The sequence below is a fragment of the Pyrus communis genome, chromosome 10 (assembly GCF_041283825.1).
Source record: "Pyrus communis isolate YQ-2024b chromosome 10, ASM4128382v1, whole genome shotgun sequence".
NCBI lineage: Eukaryota > Viridiplantae > Streptophyta > Magnoliopsida > Rosales > Rosaceae > Pyrus > Pyrus communis.
Window position 1 is genome coordinate 24,893,363 of NC_142574.1, and position 17,203 is coordinate 24,910,565.

The 17,203-nt window shown below is 37.2% G+C and overlaps 3 protein-coding genes across 3 annotated transcripts; 2 read left to right on the top strand and 1 right to left on the bottom strand.

Annotated features, from left to right (window-relative positions):
- The first annotated feature begins 53 nt into the window (after positions 1 to 53).
- On the top strand, positions 54 to 6,963 carry LOC137728935 (proteasome subunit alpha type-2-A). The gene is made up of 12 exons (XM_088678182.1): positions 54 to 183; positions 347 to 411; positions 522 to 598; positions 1,649 to 1,713; positions 1,947 to 1,993; positions 2,156 to 2,231; positions 2,686 to 2,753; positions 3,153 to 3,222; positions 3,901 to 3,986; positions 4,322 to 4,384; positions 4,542 to 4,607; positions 6,679 to 6,963. Exons 2-12 carry the CDS (start codon positions 371 to 373, stop codon positions 6,725 to 6,727), a joined length of 708 nt encoding a protein of 235 aa, XP_088534308.1. The 5' UTR covers positions 54 to 183; positions 347 to 370; the 3' UTR covers positions 6,728 to 6,963.
- A 122-nt stretch (positions 6,964 to 7,085) lies between these two features.
- LOC137728932 (Tetratricopeptide repeat (TPR)-like superfamily protein) lies at positions 7,086 to 10,497 on the bottom strand. The gene has a single exon (XM_068467741.2). The coding sequence runs from the start codon at positions 10,484 to 10,486 to the stop codon at positions 7,310 to 7,312; it is 3,177 nt and encodes a 1,058-aa protein (XP_068323842.2). The 5' UTR covers positions 10,487 to 10,497; the 3' UTR covers positions 7,086 to 7,309.
- Positions 10,498 to 11,563: 1,066 nt separating this feature from the next.
- Positions 11,564 to 16,971, top strand: LOC137729527 (DEA(D/H)-box RNA helicase family protein). Its single transcript, XM_068468501.2, has 13 exons — positions 11,564 to 11,941; positions 12,071 to 12,194; positions 12,300 to 12,369; positions 12,756 to 12,818; positions 12,923 to 12,997; positions 13,475 to 13,594; positions 14,284 to 14,325; positions 14,420 to 14,494; positions 15,305 to 15,451; positions 15,564 to 15,701; positions 16,133 to 16,244; positions 16,324 to 16,412; positions 16,546 to 16,971. The coding sequence occupies exons 1-13, from the start codon at positions 11,779 to 11,781 to the stop codon at positions 16,681 to 16,683; spliced, it is 1,356 nt and encodes a 451-aa protein (XP_068324602.2). The 5' UTR covers positions 11,564 to 11,778; the 3' UTR covers positions 16,684 to 16,971.
- Positions 16,972 to 17,203: the final 232 nt, after the last annotated feature.

The window sequence follows — 17,203 nt, forward strand, 5'->3', positions numbered from 1 at the left end:
GGGGGTCAAAAGTAAAAACCCAAGTAAGTAAACAAGACACAGGTAAACATGACACGCCAGTTCATACGCCGTCGTTTCATCCATCTTCTTCTTTTAAGCACTGAAGAGTGAAGACTCTCTCTTCAAGGAGCCTTCTTCTCTCGCAGGCGGTTCTGAAATTCCGAGTTTGATCCTCCGAGTCAGGTACGCCTCAAAAGACCCGAAATTTGGCTTGCCGTTAGGGTTCTATAGAAGCCCAATTTCCTAATTTTCACTAGAAATTGAAAACTTCACTTCTCAAGCAACAATTAATTGTCTTTTTTAATTGAAAATTGATGGGTTAGTTCTGATTTCTCTGTTTCCGCAGGATTTTTTTGGGTTGGAAAGCACAATGGGTGATAGCCAGTACTCGTTTTCTCTTACCACTTTCAGGTATTTGACTTGTGGACTCAATTTTGTATTAGAAGTTTGATTGGAATCGTGTTTTTTTTTTTTTTATTATTTATTTTGGGGCATAATTTTTATGTTTATTTGGGATTCAGTCCTTCTGGGAAACTTGTTCAGATTGAGCATGCGCTGACGGCGGTTGGGTCTGGCCAGACGTCGTTAGGGATTAAAGGTACGCAAACTGTTATGCCTTCCCTAAGTTTTTATATTCGTATACTTTTGAATTTACACATTCTAGTGTTCGTCTCGAATAAGAAAGTAGACAGATTCAATTGGTCAGGAAAAAAGATGAACAATCTGTTCATTGTTGTTTGAAACTGGTGTGAAAGAGTTAAAGGGTATTACACGTTAACTATATTAGTTCGGTGGTTGCCTCAAATGTTTAGAATTGTTGTCCTTGTTGGTAAGAATGAAAAATTATTTCCTGTTAAGGAATGAGTTTCCAACACCTCATATGGAACTTTCTTATTGATCCACGATAAATGAAATTGGATGGAAGCGGCGTTTAGTTTCTATGGGTAGGGGAAGAAAATGGGTGTGGTTGAAACCAGTGCATTCAGGAGAGAGAAATAAAAGAAGCTAAGAGTTAGACTTGGTAGAGTTTAGTGCTTAGGTTTTTTAATTTATAGTTTTGTTACTGATGGGAAGGGGCTTTGTCTTTCTGGTCGTTTGGTGCGGTGGGCTATGTGTCACGAATTTTGGGACAAGGGTTTTTGCAGCTGAAGGTTTTAAATATCGATTTTACTAAAACATAGATAGTTCAATTATATTGCAATTTTTCTTCAATGGTGTACTGAGTAGTATGAAAAATGAATGATTGAGATTGAAAGTAGAAAATTTAAAATGTAACATTTTTTTGGTTCAAATTATTGCGACCACCCTCATGATATACCAACTATGATAGCAACATGCCTATCGTATGCAAGATTGGGGCTCATGCTTCCGTTGGTAATTTTAATGGACATGGAATGAAAGATCTTATGACAGCATTGGAGTCATTAGTTATATAAAAAGATCATTGTTCTTACTGCTATAGTGCTAAACATGAATACCATCTGTTGCTTAAATGTGTATATCTTTAACTTTCTGAAAAGTTTCCGGATCTTTTTTCGTTTTGATTCAGCTTATTGATTTGGTTTTTACGCCAGCTAAGTTTGGAAATCTATCATATAGTTAGTGTTAATGATTTTGTTATTTAGAAAAATCTATCTGGTTGTTGTAGCTGCTAATGGAGTTGTCATAGCAACAGAGAAGAAACTGCCATCTATCTTAGTTGATGAAGCATCTGTGAGTGATTACGCTACTCTTTTTTATAGAATGCAGTTCGTCATTTTTGTTTTAGTTCCATGCTGGTGCTGGATTTCCAAACTTTTTGCACTGATATATAGCTTGTGTATCTCATCAACTATCTTATTTAAGAAATTGAGTTTGTTTTCTTTCCACCTCTATGGCATGTTCTCTCAGATAATCACGTAGTATACTTCCGACTTCTTGTAACCTTTCAAGTTTTTGGGTTGCAGGTTCAGAAAATTCAGTTATTGACGCCAAACATTGGAGTTGTTTACAGGTTTGTCTGTGCTATATGCTTGAGTTTTTCAAGTTGAGGTTTCACATTACTAGTTTGATATTACTTTCATGTTGTTGCTGCTATAATGCTTCAATAATCTCTGATCCATGGAAAGTCTTAGCTATGATAAAAATAACTGCAATTTACTGTTCCTTCATGCAGTGGCATGGGTCCAGATTTCAGAGTTCTGGTTCGGAAAAGTAGGAAACAGGCAGAGCAATATCATCAGTTGTATAAAGTATGACTCAAATTCTGTCTTTTTCATCTCTTATTACCTTTATTCTTACCCGTAGTATTGATATTGTTCCTTGAGCATATGCTAAGTATTGGAATTTCAGTTTACATTCCTTAGAAGAATCCATTTGAATCTATATTCTCTTCAATGTGCACAACACCATTGAAGCATTTTTTTTTTGTTTGGTAATTTTTTTGTTTTTTGAGCTTCTAAACATAGTATATGAATTTGTTTTGGTCATGGGATGGGGCTTCAAATGGATTGAAGTCTTAGTCTTTTGGGACTACGTCTAACTAGTATCTTTTTCTTAAGTGATATCTACCTTCTACCCCAATTTGTGAGAATGAGTCTCAACTTGAAACAAGTTGATTTATTACTTTACTTAGTCACTCAGTCAATTACTGTAATTTGTCTATTTTGAACGTAATTTACAATGTGATTTGGTGGGTATTTACAGGAACCCATCCCTGTCACACAACTAGTGAGGGAAGTTGCTGCTGTTATGCAGGAGTTCACACAGTCGGGGTAATCATCTTTCTTCTCACAACCTAGTTTACTATCTTAAGATTCTTAACTATGTTCTTGCTCATATTTAATCATCCATATTGGTCCAAACTTCGAAGAAATTGAAGGGTTTTAATGCTTGAGTTGCTTATATATTAAAATGTGTTAAGGGAAGTTTAGTATCATTTAATCATTTGAAAATTTTTAGTATTTTAAATGATTTTATCGTTGAAAATATGCCTGGGGAACTTAAAATTTGAAAGATTTTGATCTTGATAACTTAAGCTTGAGTATTGTAATTTTATGCTTAGACTTCGTGCACAAGCAAATGTATGTTTTGTGTTTTCAACTTGAGTCTGCCACTAACTTTAGGTCCTTTCCCACCTTAGAAACTCTGATTTGACTTTGTCATCTTTCTAGTGGTGTAAGGCCTTTCGGAGTTTCACTGCTGGTTGCCGGCTTTGATGACAAAGGTCCACAACTATTTCAGGTATGTGTATTCTGTCCTCTCTTAGTGTAAACGTTTGGTGCACAAATGTGCTTGAGTCTTTGAGTACAAACTATAGAGGTCCAAGGAGAGCAATCCTTTTTCCTTTTGGCTTTCCCTTTTCTTCTTAAAATTAGCATGCTCTCGTTTTTCAATATTTCTCTTAGCCATCGGTTTTTATGCTCTTGTGTTTCAATATTTCTCTTAGCCATCAGTTTTTTCTTTCTTGATTTCTCATCTTGTGACATTTGAATGTACTACTCAATCATAATTCCTGTACCAAAATTGTCTGTTTCCAGTACTAAAGTTGCAGTTGAAACATTTTTGCTTTTAAAACATTGCATTTCGACCTCCTCTCATCATGTAAGTGAGATATGGCAACATCATTTGATTTACAATGAAATATGTGAACTTTAAATTTAGGGTAGTATATGTAACATGCGCATTTCCTCCTTTGTATGTGAAATGCCCCTTTTATGCTGGCAGGCTATGTCATAGAATCTCTTCAACCTATCTAAGTAGCAATTAATGTCGCAATCTAGTTGTCTGAAAAAGTCATAATTTAGTTTGGCAAAACATACACACGCATACCACAACCTTTTAAAGATTTGGTAGGTATTTATTTTTCCGATATCTATTTTCCTTTGGATTTCTGCATGACTGATTTTTGTTATGCTGTAGGTGGACCCATCAGGTTCTTACTTTTCTTGGAAAGCTTCTGCCATGGGGAAAAATGTTTCTAATGCAAAAACATTCCTTGAGAAAAGGCACGTTAGGATCAACAATTATAGAAACTGTCTTCTAATTTATGTTCCTTTTGTCTAAATTTGTAAACTAAAGCAATAACCGCACGGTGCTTAACATCTCATAATTGCATTGTACACTTAATTATGGAACTCAATGGTCATTGATTTGCAAGAGTAGTCTTCGTTCTATTTTATTTATCTCAGTAATTATTGACAGCCTATATTGGATGTCTAATCGGGAGCATGCCCTCGTCACTTCTTTTAACCCTTTAATTGCATTTTATTTCTTTATCCCAGCCTTGAGTTTTATGTTTGCTTTGAATTTAGCTTACGATTCATGTGACTATTTCTTGTAGGTACACCGAGGACATGGAACTTGATGATGCTGTCCACACGGCAATATTGACCCTGAAAGAAGGGTATGCACTTTATCCTTCAGTTTTTTATTTTAATTTTAATCTTCCTAAATGAAACAAATTCAGACCTGAATTTATGCATATATCAAGTACAGCTGTATTCTACTATACAAATATAAGTTAGCTCTTTCATGACGTTTCTTTCTGCGTTTGGTTTTAGGTTTGAAGGACAAATCTCTGGGAAAAACATTGAGATTGGCATAATTGGTGCTGACAAAAAATTCAGGCAAGTTTCCGTGTGTTATAAATTGCCGTTACTTTGCTCATTATTTATATTCTTAGTTTGTTGTAGTTCTTTCCTTTTCGTTTTTTGCTAAAATATGGCGGATTGAAAAATTAACTTTGAACTTAAGCAAATCTGGGCTGATTTTCACCGGCTTTAATTGAGTAGTAGTTTAGCTTTAGTTTCAGCCAGGACGAAATTTTAAGAGTTAAGTACAAAAAACTACCTCAACTATGGGTCAAATGACACTTTCATACCTCATCTTTTAAAATTGACAATGTCATACCTCATCTTATGAATTTGTGTCAATGTTATACCTTCCGTTAGCTTGGCCGTTTATTTCTCAGTTAAATGCTGACGTGGCTTGATCAGGGACCCATTTTTATTAAAAAATTATTAAAAACAAAAAAAATCATTTAATATTATTTAAATATTAAAATAATAAAGAAAAGTTATTTAAAAAAAAAAAAAAAAAAACTCAATTCGTCCCTTCCCCCCTCTCCCTTCTCCCCATCTTCATCTTCTTCCCCTTTCTGCAACTACAACCCAGAAAAACAGAAGAGAAAAAAAAAAAAAAAAAAACTAATTTGTTTTCCCTGCTCCTCACCCCCTCTTCTCCCCCCACCCACGCACCCAACCTCCCCACCTTCGCACCCCACCCTCTGCACCCAACCTCGCACCCACTACCTACAACCCCAAAAAAAAAAAAAAAAAAAAAAAATCCCAGAAAAAAAACCCATTCTCCTGGGCGAGGAGAAAATGGGCGTCGGGGGTGGGGGGGGGGGGGGGCGGGCGGGGGTGGGTGGGGTGGGGGAATGGGTGTGGAGGGGGGAGGGTGGGTGCGAGGGGGGCGGACGAACTGGGTATTTTTTTTTTTTTTTTTTTTTTTTTCTTCTCTCTTCTTCTACTTCCCTCCTCTTCTTCTTCTTCTGCAGGTTGGGTGGGTGGAGGGGACGGGTTTGCTGCTGTTTTTTTTTTTTGTTTTTTTTTTTTTTCCTTCTCTCTTCTTCTGCTTCCCTCTTCTTCTTCTTCTTCTTCTTCTGCGGGTTAGGTGGGGGGGTGGGTGGGGTTGGGTGGGAGGGGACGGGTTTGCTGCTGTTTTTTTTTTTTCCTTCTCTCTTCTTCTTCTTCCCTCTTCTTCCCTCTTCTTCTTCTTCTTCTTCTGCAGGGGGTACGAACTGGGTTTCCCATTGTTGTTTTTTTTTATTTTTTATTTTTTATTTTTTATTTTTATGTTTCCTTCTTCTTCCTCCTCCTTTCTAAATTGCAGGGGGTTGAGTTTGTGGTGGGGGGAGGGGGGATGAACTGGGTTTGGTTTGGTTTGGGTTTTTTTTTTTTTTTTCCTCTTCTTCTTCTTCTTTCTCCTTCTTCTTTTCTGGGTTGCAGGAAGATGATGGGGAAGAGAGAGGGGGGAGATGCACGAAAGGAGAGGGAAGATGATGGCTAATGTTTTTTATTTTTTTATGTACTTTTTTATTATTATTTTAATATTTAAATAATATTAAATGATTTTTTTTGTTTTTATTAATTTTTTTATTAATTTTTTAATAAAAATGGGTCCCGGATCAAGCCACGTCAGTATTTAACTGAGAAATAAACGGCCAAGCTAACGGAAGGTATAACATTGACACAAATTCGTAAGATGAGGTATGACATTGTCGATTTTAAAAGATGAGGTATGAAAGTGTCATTTGACCCATAGTTGAGGTAGTTTTTTGTACTTAACTCAAATTTTATTCTGGCTCATTTAGCAACATGCAAGCAGTAGTCCAACCAAGACCACGGATATGTAGACTTGCATGAGTTATAACATAAGATGCAGAGTTGTTTTCATGTAAATGCACGATTGTAAACCGCATAACATAAGTTGATGCATTTCTAACCGGCAGGTTTGATTAAAATGGAAAACCAAAGAAAAACAAAAGCTAAAGTATATAGTACTAGTTTCCTAGTTTTAATTTTTGTCGCTTCCTTTCTTGTTCGACACGAAATACTAGAATGTGTAAATTGGTTCACCCTTTAGTTGGGATGCTGCATTTGCTTATGAATATTTGTTGTGATTCTGTTGTTGCAGAGTACTTACACCAGCTGAAATAGAAGATTACTTGGCCGAAGTGGAGTAGATTGGGACCAAGAGAAATGGAAAGCTCAGAGCAACCAGACTACAGAGTACTCACGATTTCGGGAGTTTTGTAGTCCCCCCGCTTTGTTGTTCTAGCAAAACATGCTTTCGGGTTTTCTTTCTTCAACTATTGTGCTTATTTTGTAAAATGCTGTTAAACCTATTCGTTACTCGCTTCTAACGATGGTACATGCTTGTGGCTCTGGCTTTTTCTTCAATAACTGCAAGCTTCCAGTATGCATTAGCTTCACTTCTTTGATAAGCTCACTTATTTGACAAATTCGCCAATCCCGTACAATTTTTGCAATTTCCACAGACGTAATTTCGAATTGCAATTCGGATCATGTCAACTTCAGGGTACAAAACTATTCGCATTCGAATTAGGTCCACAAATTAGTCTTTATATTCTGTTCCCATAAAATTAATTGAGATTTTAGATAGGAGTACAGAGATGGTACAAAAGAATTCAAGTCGCAATACATGTTGGAAGAATTGGGATTTCAAACCTATCCATTGCTTGGTGCCGAAGTAACGATGCTCTCTTTAATCAGTACCGTGTTATCGAGGTTCTTATTTAGCTTCCTCACCAATAGTCAGAACAAGAACACTTGCCGTCGCTGAAATGGTGAAACCGGTAAGGATCTCTCAATATGATTTTCTGCCCGACTACTGCACTAACATGCTTGTAGACAGAATGGCAATCGCCACAGACACGAAGGTTCTTGAAAACCTTAACTGGTGAACCTTCTGGAGTATTGATCAATGCGAAAGCAAGGGCGATTCTCTCACTGTGGTTCCAAAGATTTTGTTCCTTCTGTTCTTCATCTGTATCCTGCAGTGCATAGCTGGTATCCGGGACATAACCTGCTTCTCTAATCATCTTCATGAGCTCTCCCAACTTGGCATAAATTTGCTCTGTCTGTGGATGGGACTGCTCTCCCATCCCAAATTTACTTACCTCGGTTTTCAACTTGACCCAACTGCATGCAGGCTTCTTCGTTATGTTTCTTGATCCCATCTGCCTCCTTACGTTCTCTACTTCCTCCCATCTACCAGTAGTTGCACATACATTTGAGAAAAGAACATAAGCTGAATCGTCCGATGGATCTAGTTCTAGGAGATGTTCTGCAGCTTTCCTCGCTAACTCCACATTACGATGGATTTTACATGCAGCCAGCAAGCTCCGCCACACAAGGTCATTTGGCGGGACAACCATTCCTTTAATGAAATTTTCAGCTTCAGCAAGCCTTCCAGATCGTCCAAGAAGATCAATCATGCACACACAATGCTCTATTCCTGGTGGGACGCCAAACTCTGTGGTCATTGAATTGTAGTACGCAAGACCATCATCCACCAGACCCCCATGACTGCAAGCAGACAGAAGTGAAACAAAGGTAACATGATCTGGTTTCACGCCAAGATTTAGCATTTCATGAAAAGCTTCCCTAGCCTTCGGGAAACACCCATGTTTGGCATAAGACGATATCAAAATGTTCCATGATAATCGTGACCTGCTGGTTGGCAAAGGAAGTAATTTCAAAACATCTTTCATATTCCCGCATTTTCCATACATATCCATGGCAGCATTTGTAACGTAATCGTCTGAGTCAAAACCAAGCTTAACCACCAAGGCATGAAGTTGTTCGCCTTCCTCCAACATAGCCAGGTCTGCACTAACAGAAAGTGCCACAGAAAGGCTGAACTGATCTAAGTCCACTCCAGCTTTTCTCATCATCACTACAAGTTTCAAAGCTTCCTCTAAGCCATGATTAGCATTTGCAGATATGAGTGCATTCCATGCGATAGAGTTCTTGAAAGCTAATCCATTGAATATGGAATTACTTGAATTTAAATCACCACACTTAGCATACATTGTTATGAGGGTACTCTGCACATGCTTGTCCAAATCAAATCCCGTTAGAACTATATGCGCATGGATGGGCATTCCATGTTTGAGAAGATCGACAGGAGTCAGAAAAGCACCAAGGACATTGATTATTGTAATGTAGTTTGCTGGAGTTCCTTCTTCTCTCATGAACTTGAAAGCTTTTATTACCTCATTTGGTTCTTTGCTCTCAGCGTAACCACCTATGAGGGCATTCCAAGTAACTTGATCTCGGTTGGGCATTATTTGCAGCACCTTTTCTGCTTCAACCATCATACCAAACTTGCCGTACATTGTAACCAGTGCATTACCAATTATCAGATTGTCTTGTAGGCCTGCAAAGACTGCAAGAGCATGAAGAATCTTGCCTTCAATGAGAAATTCAGGGTTCGAACAAGCAGATAGTGCACTTGTTAGAGTCACATAATTTACTGGTTTTCTCATCCGAAGCATTTCAGAGAAAAGTTCCAAGGCATTTTGGTACTCATCATTCTGCACATAGCATGCTAACATCGAGTTCCATGAGATTATATCCTTCTCTATCATTCTTTGGAAAACTAACTCAGCATCTTTGGACCTTCCAGCCTCCGAATACATACTTAAAAGAGTATTGCAAACACAGACATTTGACTCCAACCCTAGTTTTACAACTAAGCCATGAATTCCACTGCCCCACTTCAGTTTCTCAGAGGAACCAGAGACTGTCAACAATGTCGAAAGCGTTGTGGAATTCACCTCTTTATTAACACTCCGCATACAGTGAAAGTGCCTTAATGATTCTTCGCAAAGCCCATTTTGTGCATCTGCAGAAATAATCGAATTCCATGAGATTATATCACGCTCATCCATCTGATCAAAGACGTAGCAGGCCGCTTCTACATTTCCGCAGCTACCATACATGGATATGAGAGAGTTTGCTACAGAAACACTAGTCTCTAGTCCAAGTTTCACGACATGTCCAAGAACTTGATGACCTAACAGTTCATTCCCTAGCATCCCACAAGTACTAATGACTATAGCAAATGTGTTATCATTGCAACACACTCCTTCATATATCATACGCTTATATATGTTTATAACTTCTTCCAAATCTCCATTAGTTGAACGGCCAACAATCAAAGAAGTCCAAGTAACCACATTCTTCTCCGGCATCTCCTCAAAAATCTTTTGAGCAGAAGACACAAAACCATAGGTGCCATAGAAGTGCAAAAGCGAAGTCCCAACAAAGACATCGCAAAACAAACCAATTTTAACCACAAAACCATGGACCTGCAACCCTTCACTAAACCTACAAGCAGACTTATCACACGCAGTTATCAAACTAGCAATGACAAACCCGCTTGGCTTAACACCGCAGCCAATCATTTCGCAGAAGAATCCAATCGATTCGGAATACAACCCCACTCGTACATAACTCGATATCATCGTGTTCCAAGAAGCTTCATTTCTCTCAGGAATATTATCAAACACATACCTTGCATAACCAATACGACCAAACTTCGAGTACATATTCACCAAAGTATTAAAACTGAACACACCAAGAGGCACAAAACCCTTCACGCACAATCCATGTAGCGCTCTTCCATTGATGTCTCTGGTGATCTCTGAGAAGCCCTTTTGAGAAAAGCATGAGACTTCGGGGTTGGGGTGGTTTGAAAGGTGGAGATACTGAATGCCGCCATAGTTTGTGGGTTCTTCTGGGCATGGTGGGAGAGAGATGGGTTTTGGGTTTAGGTAGCTTCTGCGTGTAACAATGGCGGAATAGGTGGGTGGAAGTGGAAGTGGAAGAAGCACAAGTTTCAGAGCCGAGAGTTTTCTGCAGCGAATAGCCAGCTCTGCTTCTTTTGCTTCTTCAGTTCTCCTTCCACTGAGCATACAAATTCTTCAATAATTTCTGGGTTAAGGTAATTTCAAGGTTTAACTATTGTAATTATTAGGTCTTAGATCAACTCTAATGGTGGGCTAAAAGACAAATTACTCCTTAAAATTTCCCCCCAAACCCACTCTAACCCAAGGAAAAATTTTGGGCTAAATGTTAAATGCTAAACCAATGCCAAATTCCCTCCAAAATTTAGCCCAGAAATCGGAGTGGACTTCACTTAATATTTATCGGAATTTAAATTTTTTTTATATTAAAATGTTCATAAAATTAATTTACGATAGTCTACATATTTATTTAAAAAAAATTATTTAACAAAAAAAATAGCCTAAGTTCATTTTTTAATAATCTCAGGCTAAAATTTTAGGCTAGAACGGTTAGAGCAAAAAAAATTGTTTCTGAACTAAAAGCTAAATTTTCCGGATTAAAAAATTTGGCTTTTAACCTAATCATTGGAGATGATATTATGGTGAAATTGGTTAGTCTTATGGTGAAATTGGTTAAGCCCAATGATGGATTTTGGCCCAGCTTTTATCTAGCCCAGTGATGGATTATGGCCCAGTTTTTTTCCAGCCCAATCTTACTCTTTCTCAAATTTTACTTTTTGTAACACATATCTTTCTTCGGGTGGTTTTATTGCCAATTTGCCATCCCTTGACACAAATCTATTGACTGACAACAAAAATAAAAACACAAAAATAGGTCTATACATAACACTACTCTTGTGCGTATTGTTAAGTATTGATTACTAAAGCTCAATATGAATTTCTAAACTTTGCATAAATCAATGGACTATTTTGCAAATTAACGTTATTACAGATTACTAAACCGATACACAGTTTTTAATCGTTCACTACAAATTGCTAAAAAAGTTTAATTGTATTCTAACATATTCAATTTTTATTTTGTTTAGTCGTTAATTTTTTTATTTTATTTGATACGAAAATAATAAATAATACGTGTGTAAAAATTACTTTTTTTTTTAATTTTATGGAAACAAAAAAAAATCACTTCTTTTTGAATTTGAAAGATAAAAATAGAAAGTAAAATAAGGCTAAATGAATAAATTATCAGGGGTAAAATTGTAAGTAGACATAATATAATCTCCATGTTATTTGTCGGCTTAAACCCTCACGCACCAGAGGCAGAGACTGACGCAAGAAAAACGAAAAACCCTAACGGCCGAATCCCGTAGACTTCAACCTCTCGCGCCACACACCTACAGCTTCAGCTGACATTAACACGCTGCTGTTTCTGCTTCGAAGTACAAATCCGGCACCGAGACAGCATGGCGGCTACCGACGAAGAGAAGGAGGAGGCGACAACGACGACGACAACGACGACGTTTAAGAATTTGGGGATATGCGACGAATTGGTGGATGCTTGTGAGAAATTGGGCTGGACAATCCCTACCCCAATTCAAGTCGAATCCATGCCTGCCGCCCTCGAAGGTCCGGTCGCTCTCTCATTGCATTTGCTTCAGTTTTTCTATCAATAAAATTTAAGCTTGCTTTGTATTTACAGATAGATTTTATATATATTTGGCTACTGATTGTATATATGATTTTTTGGGTATAAAGGAAAGGACTTGATCGCACTTGCACAAACGGGTTCGGGTAAAACCGGCGCATTCGCGCTTCCTATACTGCAAGAACTAATAAAGACTCCACAATCCTTTTTCGCTTGCGTTCTGTCTCCAACGAGGTCAGTTAAGCGACTTGAATGATATGTTTATAGGAAGATATATGTCTCAAAAAACAAAATTTGTTGTTGTTTTGTATTGTTGAAATTCATTTGGGTGTGCTGCAGAGAGCTTGCAATTCAGATCGCCGAGCAGTTTGAAGCTTTGGGGTCCGAGATTGGCGTCAAGTGTGCAGTGGTGAGCAATTGATGTTTTTAGTTTACTAGCTTGGCATAGTGCATGTTATGCATTGTATGAGCTTTGTTCTTTTGTGTATGTAGTGTCGTGGTAATTTGATGAAAATGTAAATTGTTACAGTTTTTAAAAGGTGAAAACTAATGAAAATATACCAGTAGCTTCTTTTGTTCTTTGTTACAGTTTTGTTTCATATTTAGGACGAATGTTTTTGAACAATTTATAGTGTCAATGTGTTGGTGCTTTATGTAGGCCTGTAAAGTACAGAGACGTTATCTTTTCTAATGCTCTGGAAGCTAACAATCTGAAGTTGTTAATTGAAGCTTTTTATTGATTTAACTATTCTAAACATTTTGAATGCTACTTAGTGCTTTACCTAATTGTTTTAGCTTGTTGGAGGAGTGGACATGGTGCAACAATCTATCAATCTTGCAAAGCGGCCACATGTTGTTGTAAGTTGTTATTTTACTTAACCGATAGCTTATGTAACAATTTTGTAGAAATGCCTTTGGGTTTTATGTCAACTTTTTCTAAAAGAATAGGTATTCTCTTGCAGGTTGCGACACCTGGACGCCTCATGGATCATCTATCCAACACAAAAGGATTTTCTCTTCGCACGTTGAAATTTTTGGTAGGAATTAATTTTGTTATGTCATCTGTTCAGTTGTTTCTTTGAATAACAACTTAGAAATGGGTTAGAGTGGTTTGGGCATATAAAATGTAGACCACTAGATGTAGTTGTTGGCAGAGGCAAGACTAGTAAACATAAGAACAAAAAGATCAAGATGTCAGCCAAGACGAACATGGGATTACATAATGAAAAGATCATTGAAAAAATGATTTAGATTTAATAAGAAACATGAAATATATTTTTTTTTGGTCTATCATTAGTTTGTAGTTAGTTAAATTTGTTAAACATAGAACAACGTTTCCCATCATACATTTTTTGAGAATATTTCTTGCATCTTCTTTCCCATCCATTAGACTAGCAACATTATCTTATACGATCATCTAGAACAATTTGTACTTGTGTGTGATATAACCTCGACTGTCCCATGACTGAGACTTGGTTAGAAATACTCTGAGTCTCTTATATCCAATGGAGCAGGTTTTAGATGAGGCTGACAGGTTGCTTAATGAGGACTTTGAAAAGTCAATTGATGAAATTCTGAATGAAATACCTCGTGATCGGAGGACATACTTATTCTCTGCTACTATGACTAAAAAGGTACATGTCTAACTAATTCAAAGCATCTATGGAAGTGTTTGTATTGCTGCAGTTGTTTTAGTTTTGTGTCATGACTTCTCTGCACGTCAAGTACCATGAATCAATTTTTTAATTGGACTTATGTCACCAGCAAATAAAAGGAATATATGTAATTTCACTTCTTTTTTGGAAGAGAAAAAAAAAGAATGTTAAGAAGCCTGCATATGAAGGAAAATTCTTTTATGCTGCTGTTACAGTTATATGAGGTTGCAGATTATGGAAGCAGATTCCGAATGCTTGTAATATTAGGGCTCGTTTGGCAAGTGCTTTTAAACGACTGAAATTGCTTTTAGATAAAATATTTTTGGAACCAAACCTTAGTAAAAATGCAAGTTAATTCTGCAAAAGCCCTTGAAGTGCTGCCAGCAAGAAGCACATAACTGGTGCTTTTAGCAGAAAGCACTTTCAGTCATTTAAAAGTACTTGACAAACAAGCCTTTAGGTTTTTGGGTTGAGCTGGCCTTAGTTTAGTAGTTAACAATGTATCTAGTTTCGTCCTTGAAAGGCACCAATTAGATTGTGCTGGTGTTGCATTGGAGTGCAACACATAGGAAACAGATGAGTCGTATATGACGGAGGCTTGCCTTCTGAACCTTATATATTCCAAAAGTTATTCATCTGCTAACAGAATTGTGCTTGTAACATTGCAGGTTCGGAAGCTGCAAAGGGCTTGCCTAAGGAACCCTGTGAAGGTATGATGAAAGTGTTTGCTGGACCATGTTCATTCTGCACACTTCATTTTTTTCTTCCAGTATTAAAACAACTGCATTTCTTGACTTATCTCAGATTGAAGTAGCGTCTAAGTATTCGACGGTTGACACACTAAAGCAGCAGTATCGTTTTCTGCCAGCCAAGTACAAGGTTTTCGCTGTCTTGCTATTTTTCTCCTCATATGATTTTTAATCCAATGTTATTCGTCTACTCAGTTAGATAATCAGGACATGTCATGTTGCTCATAAGTCATATACAGATAATATTATGGCACGGTCTGCTGCTAATAATAGTTTCCAATAAAAGTACATATGTGAATTATCACGAAGATATTTTGGTCAACATTTTGATTAGGAAAGAAGATCCTTCTATTATAGTTGTCATTCAGCAGTTTGGGAAAGCATTTTTTTTTAATTGCTTTGAGCTTTTATTTCCTGGTTGTTTGTGAAGCCAGATCCGGTAACTTGTGTTTTCTCTTGTGCAACTGCAAATTAGTTTCTTTATAAATAGAAAAGAAATACAATGCCCGATGTTATGCCTTTTTCTCTTAAAACATTGATCTGTATTAGTATATAGGGTTATAGATAATAAAGAAATGTCAAGACCAGTAGGTTTAACTTGGGCTATAATAGCTTCTGAATTGGTTAATATATCTGGGGGACATCCTGGAGTGAAGGTATGATTTGAAGCATGTGTGCCTGGGGAGCAGAAAGGCATGCATGACAATATTATAATTATAGATGAATTGTTGGATTCGTTGTTGAATTTATGAAATACCATAATACATGGTATGCACCATAAATGAGGCACATCAAATATTTGGTGCAAGATCCGGACACAGTTTGAAGATGTAATCATGACATGCATTCTTTCTTTCATGAAGTTCCTAGCATTTTATGCCTTTTTTTTTGTTAATGTCTGTCTCTCTTGCTTATAAATTCACAGTTATTGTGATCACAGGATTGCTATCTTGTATATGTTCTGACAGAGAAGTCTCAGTGTACAACTATGGTATTCACCCGCACATGCGATGCAACACAAGTTTTGGCTTTGATGCTTCGAAATCTTGGCATAAGGGCCATCCCAATTAGTGGTCACATGAGCCAGGTATATAACATCAAATTAAGTACTTTTGAATTTATTAATTTCATTTGAAGCGCATTGTTTGGCTTATATTTCAAGGTTTTCTCTAACCTTGTTCATGTATTATTTCTGGCAGTCAAAAAGGCTAGGAGCCTTAAATATGTTCAAAGCTGGAGAATGTAATGTACTTATCTGCACTGATGTGGCCAGTAGAGGATTGGATATTCCATCAGTGGATATGGTTATTAATTATGACATTCCCACAAATTCTAAGGTTAGGCTTGCTATTTGCTATTTGGGTCTTAATATATTTGTTGCGTTTTTGTTCCATCTAAAACCCAATATTGTTATGGCTGCATTGCACAGTTTTTACCAGTACGACCCCGAAATGTTTGTCATAAAGTTAATTAGTGGTAGTGGAGGACAATTAATACGTGAAGACTTCATTACTAGTCAGTGATACAGAATGGCTTCCCTTGCCTTCCCCCGCGCCCCTCGTCTCTTTCTATATAATACTTGTAATGCTTTGCAGAAAGCATGCTTGCTGAACCTGTAAGCGTACCTATTCAAGGAATAAAAAGATAAAAAGAGGAAGAAGAAAAATGATATATTTTAGTTCTGTTTAGGGGATATATTATTTGAAGAACTGTGCTATTCTTTTTTTCTTTTTTTGTGCCATTGTTTGCTAACTATTATGAATCACAGGATTATATCCATAGAGTTGGAAGGACTGCTCGTGCTGGACGATCTGGGGTTGCAATCTCTCTAGTGAACCAGTATGAGTTGGAGTGGTATATACAGATAGAGAAGCTTATCGGTAAGCTATAGTTTCCCATGCTTGTCTGGTGGGATATCGAAACGAGTGTTTTTTACGCTTACAATTGGTTACTGTTCAGGCAAAAAGTTACCCGAATTTTCTGCTCAAGAAGAGGAAGTCTTGCTACTGTTGGAACGTGTCGGACAGGCCAAAAGACTAGCCCAGATGGTACTGTTCTTCCCAAGTTGATGTTTTTGATTTTTGTTTACATATCAATCTCAAGGATTTTGTTTCATTTACGGGGTATGTATCCCATTGAATAGATATAGTGCTCAACGTGTTCTACATTTGACATCTCCAGAAAATTAAAGAGAGCGGAGGCAAGAAGAGGAAGGGGGGAAACAATGGTGAGGAGGAGGATATTGACAAGTACTTAGGTCACAAAGGAGGAGGAAAGTCCGGAGGAAAGTCGAAAAAGTTCAAAAAATCAAGAGATTGATTCCACTCCAATGCCAAGTTTTGTTCTCGAGAGAATTTTTTGCTTTTCGGTAACTATGTACCTCGATTCAACAAGGTGCCACCGAATACTTGCTTACCTTCTGTTGTTTTGACGAAGGCAACAAGTAAGACCGGCAATGAAATTTTTAATCTTTTCATGTAACATATCATGCTCAACATTTTCTTGACTGAGGGAAGATGTTGAACATTTGTCCCACAATCTTTTTGGAAGTTTGGTAAACATTGTTGATTTAGGTTTTCAGTTATTTAATATCATCATTTTCTATCATTTCTCTGATTTGGAATCCAAATTTCCAGTTGCAATACTACGTAGTATTGAAAAGATTAGGGACAAACAATGGTGAGGTCCTAAGTTCTTGTCATGATAATGGACAAAATGATTTGAACTTGAGACCTACGTCATAAAAAGAAAGTTACTGAAACAACAATTTCTGGGTTCCTATACCGCCTGGGAGCTACAACTGCAACAACTCCGTGGTTGACGTCTTATTTAGCACTTC